The sequence below is a fragment of the Nicotiana tomentosiformis genome, chromosome 5, assembly GCF_000390325.3.
Source record: "Nicotiana tomentosiformis chromosome 5, ASM39032v3, whole genome shotgun sequence".
In the NCBI taxonomy this organism is placed as follows: Eukaryota; Viridiplantae; Streptophyta; class Magnoliopsida; order Solanales; family Solanaceae; genus Nicotiana; species Nicotiana tomentosiformis.
Genome location: NC_090816.1, coordinates 83,826,002 through 83,833,198, shown reverse-complemented (window position 1 = coordinate 83,833,198; position 7,197 = coordinate 83,826,002). Strand labels below are relative to the sequence as shown.

Genomic DNA, 7,197 nt, shown 5'->3' with positions numbered 1-7,197 from the left:
CTTGTAAGTAGATGCCTCGACCCATTTAGTAAAATAGTCGATAGCTACCAAGATGAAATGATGTCCATTTGATGTTGTGGGCTCTATAGATCTGATCACGTCCATGCCCCAAGCGGCAAACGGCCAAGGTGAACCCATTATGTTTAACTCATTTGGCAAAACCCGGATGAAATCCCCGTAAATCTGGCACTAGTGACACTTATGCACATAGCGGATACTGTTGTTTTCCATAGTCATCCAAAAGTATCCAGCTCTCAAGATCTTCTTAGCTAATGTGAACCCATTCATGTGGGGTGCGTACGTTCCTGCATGTACTCCTCCAATAGTCTGGTTGCCTCAGCAGCGTTTACACATCTCAACAAACCTAAATCTAGGGTCCTCCTGTACAGGACTTCCCCGTTGAGGAAAAAGGTAGTTTGCCAGCCTCCTGAAGGCTTTCTTTTGACCATTAGTAACATTCTTCGGTTATTATCTGGTTGCAAAGAATTTCTTGATGTCGTGATACCATGGTTTACCATCTGGTTCTTCATCTACATGGAAGCAATAGGCATGTTGATCCCTGATCTCTACCTCAATAGGGTCGATGTAGTTCTTGTCTGGATGTTGAATCATAGATGATAGGGTTGCAAGGACGTCGGCGAACTCATTCCAAATCCTAGGGAGGTTCTTGAACTCAATCTTCATGAACTGCTTGCATAGCGCCTTTATGCAGTGCATGTACGGAAGTATCTTGACATTCTTTATGGACCATTCTCCTTGGACTTGGTGTATCAATATATCAGAGTCTCCTATGACCAAACGTTCTTTGACGTTGAATTGGAATGTCATTCTAATCCCAAGGATGCATGCTTCGTATTCGGCCATATTATAGGTACAAGGGAATCTTATCTTTGCCGATGCTGGATAATGCTCTCTAGTTTCTGAAATCAGGACTGCCCCAATTCTAACTCCTTTGAAGTGTGCTGCTCCATCGAAAAACATTCTCCACTCAGGGTACGATTATGCAATATCTTCTCCAGCAAATAACACTAAAATACGTGGTAAGCGGCCGTAATCCCCATCCACCAAATTTTCTGCGAGGCGGTCAACTAAAGCTTACCCCTTGATAGCCTTCTGAGTAATATACACAATGTCAAATTAACTGAGGAGAATTTGCCAATTAGCTAGCTTTCCGATAGGCATCGGCTTCTAGAAGATGTACTTGAGCGGGTCGAGCTGAAATATCAGATGCATAGTGTATGCCGGCATGTAATGCCTTAGTTTCTGGGCAACACAAGTCAGATCAGAACATGTGCGTTCTATCAAAGTATACTTGGCTTGGAATGGCGTGAACTTCTTACTTAAGTAGTAAATGGCCTGCTCCTTTCTCCCAGTTTCGTCATGATGTCCGAACAGATAGTCGATGGCATTATCCAAGATTGACAAGTAGAGCAACAATGGTTTCCCTGGTTCGGGGGGAACCAGCACTGGTGGATTTGAAAGATTATCCTTGATTCTGTCGAAGGCTTTCTGGCACTCTTTTGTCTACTTTGTGGCAGCATCTTTCTTCAGCAACTTGAAAATGGGTTCGCAGATTACCGTGGACTGGGCTATGAAGCGACTGATGTAATTCAATCTACCCAGGAAACTTATGACATCTTTCTTGCTCCTTGGTGGCGGTAATTCCTGAATAGCCGTGATTTTTGATGGGTCTAGTTGTATTCCCTTCCTGCTTACAATGAAGCCTAACAGTTTTCCGGCGAGGACTCTGAACGTGCACTTTGTTGGGTTTAACTTCAAGTTGTACCTTCGCAGGACTTCGAAAAATTTCCTCAAGTGCTCCAAACTCTTTTGAGACTTTTTGATGACGTCATCCACATACACTCCAATCTCTTTTTGAATCATATCATGAAAGAGGGTCGTCATGGACTTCATGTAGGTAGCACCGGTGTTCTTGAGACCGTATGGCATGACTCTATAACAATAAACTCCCAAAGGTGTGGTGAAGTTTGTCTTCTCTGCATCTTCCTCATGCATTAATATTTGGTGGTACATCGAAACAATCCACAAACGGTTGCAGTTCATACTTCGCGCAATTGTCGACGAGGATGTGGATATTTGGTAGGGGAAATCGTCCTTTGGACTAGCTTTGTTAAGATCTCGGTAGTCCACACATATTCTGATCTTTCCATCTTTTTTGGGTATTGGGACGATGTTTGCCAACTAGCTTGGATAATTGGTGACCCTTACCACATTCGCTTCTATTTGTTTGGTCACTTCTTCCTTAATCCTCAAACTTAAATCAGGTTTGCATTTCCTGGGTTTCTGCTTGACCGACAGTCATGCAAGATCAGTGGGCAGTCAATGCGAGACAATGTCAGTACTTAATCCCGCATGTCATTATACGACCATGTGAACACATCGATATACTGTCGGAGGAGCTCAATCAGTTTTTCCTTCTACTCGACTTCTAGGTGAATGCTGATTCTGGTTTCTTTTACATCTTCTTCACTTCCAAGATTGACCACTCCCGTTCTTCGAGACTAGATTTTTTCTGACTCTCCAACTGCTTGATCTCCTGCCGGAGATTGTCGGGCATTATACTCCTAATAATCCGGGTCATTGTGCTCAATGGTATCGTTACATGTCATAATCGCAGAATACGGGTTTTTAGCAGTTTTATTACTTAAAATAAAAGCTAAGTATAAATAAAGCGTAAATAAAGTTACAATATTTGAGAAATGATTCTTTTTATTTCATCAAAAGAGGAACGTCTTAAGCATTCAAAAGACGCAAATTACAAAAAGGTACAGACACGGTGGATGCCTTAATTGACCGTGCATTTTTGAAAAGGAAACTTTTACAAATTCATACTGGCGGTCCAATTCCGCAGCTCTTCCCCTTGTTCGGCATCCCTAGTAGTCGGTGTCTTGATGCCAGTCCCTTCACAGCATTCTTCAATAATATTCACGAATAACTTTCACATGCCGTCGATGATATCATCTTCACGTACTGAACTCTATCCCGGACTTCTAACATGATCTGGCACAAAAAGCTATTTCCCGGAGCGAACGACATGAGCTTTCCTTTTCGGAGGCTGATATCCGATGTCGGCCCTTCCTTTCTGCCTGATATGTTCAATTGGCTCTTTGATTCCATCCGACTTGGCTCCCAGCCATGTTCCTGGCCTATATCCATATTTCATCATCTCCATCATAGCCATCTTGGATCAATACGGTGACTCCATTAACAAATTCTATTCAATCTTTTCTATTTTGGTAGTTTTCATGATTTCCATTGAATGGAAAGCAACTCCGTCTAGCCCTTCAATGAATGGAACATCATACTCCAAATAGGCAAAGTGATCCCACTCGCCATGAACCATAATCTCCTGACATCCTCACTCAAATTTCATGCATTGGTGCAAAGTGGATGGCACGGCCCCTGCCATATGTATCCAGGGCCTACCTAGCAAGAAATTGTATGAAGAGGAATTCGACCAGCACGATCTGCAAGGCCAAATATATTTCTCCAATAACGTCCTTTGGCGAACCATTAAAGGCTCTCACCCTCACGTGGCTTTCCTTAACTTCCCTCAAATGAATCGCTAACTCCCGTAGGGTGGAGAACGGACAAATGTTGACTCTTGACCCTCCATCGACTAACACCCGGGACACCACTTTGTCCCCACATTTGACAGTGGTGTGAAGAGCCTTGTTGTGACTTGAGCCTTCAACAGGAAGTCCATCTCTTCTGAAACTGATCATGTTTTTTGACCATTTTCCCAATTGTCGCGACCAGTGCTTCACTAGTGGTGTTACTTGGTACATTCACCCCACTTAGTACTTTAAATAGGGCATCCTTATGACTGCTAGAAATCAATAAAAGATCCATGATTGATATGTGTGTTGGAGTTTTCTACAGTTGCTCCTCCACAGAATACTCTTTGCTTGACATTCTCTTCCAAAACTCAGCGTCTTATGGGTCTATTATGATCCTTCTTTGAATTTTCTCTCTCTACCTAGTTTCCATCGATTGACATCTTTAGGAGCATAGCATCTCACAGACCTGGGCATACCATGGGCTACGGCAGAGTCTATCATTTTGGCCTTTCCCTTTTACTGGTACGTCCATGGGAAGGTTTTGTACTCCCGACTTTCTTTGTATTTTGTACCAACTTCATATTGTCGTTGATAAGTCTGAACAGTCACTGTAGGTTTCACTTGTACTATAATCATTGGAGTTCTTTGAAGAGGGATCCTGGCGGCTTCTGTATTTCCCATAGTGACAATCGTTCCCTTTAGGTCATATTCTTCGTCCAATGTGATCATGTTAACCCCCTGGTTTCAGTGGTTTGGCAGCGGATTGAGATTCACATTGGTTGGTGCCGGAGTGCACTGGATGTCTTCGCTCTTGATTAGTGTTTTAATCTCGTATTTTAGCTTAAAACAATCTTCAGTATCATGCCCAGGTACATTGGAATGGTACACGCATCTTTTAGTGGCATCAAAATACTCGGAGGGGTATTCAGGATCCCTTTCCTCAATTGGATATATCAATCCCCCTCTTCTCAATCTCTCAAACAATTGGGCCAGAGGCTCAGCAATCGGATATAATTTCTAGGACCCCTTTCTTCAAAATTTGGACGAGGGTGTGGTGCATTAGCAGGTCGGTTTTGGTGAGTAGTTGTTTGGACAGGAGCATATGGTCGTTGTGAGTTTTGATTATTGTTGGCTCGAGGAGGGTTTTATTGCATTTGAGGGTGGTAATATGGCTGGGTATTATAGACTGGAGAATAAGTGGATAGTGGTGAATGATTGTTTGGAGAATAAGAAGTGCTTACGTGATGTGAGTTGGGTTGATAGTAAGGGACGACTGCTGAGACCTTCTCTTTATTCTTCTTTCCGCTATCGATTGACCCTGATTTGATGGCCTTGTTGGCCGCTTGCAATGCTGCCATGAATTGTACTTTACCCAATTTTATGCCCTCTTTTAAGAAATCTTCCATCTTGACCAATTTTTGTCCCATCATTCCCATCATCCTTTTGAAGTATATCCCTTCCTCGGCTCCGATGAAATACATGGTTAATTCACTGTCGTCCAGTGGAGATTGTGCCCTGGCGGCCTCTGACCTCCACCGATGTGTGTATTCCTGGAATGACTCTGATGGTTGTTCTATAGGTTCACCAGTGTGAATGGATCGGGAGTGATCTCTCTGTTGAATAGACAATGATTCATAAAGTCCTCTGCCATATCTTGCCAATTTGTCCAATTTCGCGGATTTTGTCGAGTGTAACAGGTGAGTGCTTCTCCCATCAAAATTCTTATAAATAACTTCATCCTTAGCTTCTCATTCCTCCCCACTCCGACTAACTTGTCACAATATGCCCTCAAATGTGCGTGAGGATCGCCAGTCCCATCGAAGATATCAAACTTTGGGGATTTGTACCCTGCTGGCATATCCATATCTTGATGAATACACAGATCCTCATAGTCCAAACTTTCGCTTCCTCGGGCAACTTGGAGGCTCTTCATTTTCCTTCTCAAAATTTGCAACTTCTCAGATACTAACTCTTCTTCCTTACGCCTGGCTTTCCTCTCCATCTCATCGTATTGGTCAATCTCATAAAGTACCCTGACCATGACAAGTGCTATAAAAGTAGGTTTCCAAAATGGCATGTATAGGGGGAACGTACCTCTCATGGGCGGCGGCATATGCCACAGGTATGTGCTGGTTGGTAGTAAAAGTGACCCCGTCACGAGGAGGGGTATGAGTGGAAATAGTGGTGATAGGCGGGTTTTGTGGTGTCTGAATATATTGTGGTACGTAGGGAGTGTGGATGGGGGAATTCGGTGGGTTAGTGAGGGTTACTGGAGGTATGACTTGAGTGGTAAGAGCCGAAATTGGGGTATTGTTGTTTTGGCGCGATGTGGAAGGAAAATGGTCTGGAAGTGAATCCAAAGAAGGGAATCAAGGTGGTTGAAGAACTGTTGTCACGGCCAGGTGCGATAGTTCCCTGATAGGATGTACCTCCTCCCTTAAAGACTTCATTTCCTGGGCCATCCGGGCCACGTGTTCATCATTCCTTGTGTCGTCATTTTCCCTCGATCGCCTCGGGCTGTCGGCTATGACCGGAGCATGTTTAGTTGGGTTTTCTGCGGCTGGCATCTTTCCTTTTGACCATAAATTTTATGGTGGTTCTGCCAGTTTTCGTCGACACTAACAAGAGTCAGTTTTTTCATTTATATAAGTAGGAAATCACAAAGAGAAATTAATTTATGCCTGAAGGCTAACGCGTTTACTAGAATTCGCAGGGACCTCTCATTGCCGGAGGTAAGCCTAAATCGTAGATTTTTGACAAATATTTAGACTTGACAAATTTAGATCCGAAGCAACTTGTTTTTAATGATAATTTGGACTAATACAAGTGGGAACAAAGATTACATCATTGTTTCATAGAATTGCATGGGCTTGGACAACTTGCCCCCTTTGGAAAGTAAAGTGAGAACTGGAGATGAGGGTACAAAGAGGGAAATAAAGGGAAATCAACCAACTCTAATAATCATCCCCTGAGTCGTTTCTCATATCCTCATCTTCTTCTAGATCCTCTTCCAGATCCTCCTCTTGGTCTTCCTCAAACTCCTTCTCGTCATCGTTGAACTCTGACTCCTCCTCCGGATATTCTTTTGGCTCTGTGCTAGACTCTATTTGGATGCACTCCACTATCCGATCATCGTCTTCAGCCGGTGGCAACATGTGGTCAATGGATCTTGGGACTACTTGACGGTGCATTGAAGTGGTCACAAGGTAATGTGGCAGGATCTCATGGTAAATTTTTAAAGCAACCATCACGTCCTCTAACCAGGTTATACCCTCTCTGCTTGGCCGGGTTAGCTCTTCTTCCTCATTGATCCAGACGTAATACTCAGGAGTACACCATGAGTTTTGACCCATAGGCATTGTGACCAGATCGTTCCACTCTTCTTGGATCATTCTTATCCTAGGGTCTCCCCACATGGGCAAGAAGAGTGTAGGAAATGCTGATCAACCTGAGTGGGGAATGTATCAATTGGAAGCTATCCAGGTTAGGTGGAAGGGCAATCTTGATGAATCCTCAAAAATACTTCATTGAGTTGATCGGACTTGAAGGTATTCAACCATACTCACCCCTACGGGTCCTCAAACAGTTCGAGAAGATCCAAGATGTGCCTCTATGG

General features: G+C 43.4%; 1 protein-coding gene across 1 annotated transcript; it reads right to left on the bottom strand.

The window, feature by feature from the left end:
- Positions 1-468: 468 nt before the first annotated feature.
- LOC138892691 (uncharacterized) lies at positions 469-981 on the bottom strand. Its single transcript, XM_070176427.1, has one exon. It carries the CDS (start codon positions 979-981, stop codon positions 469-471), a length of 513 nt encoding a protein of 170 aa, XP_070032528.1.
- Positions 982-7,197: the final 6,216 nt, after the last annotated feature.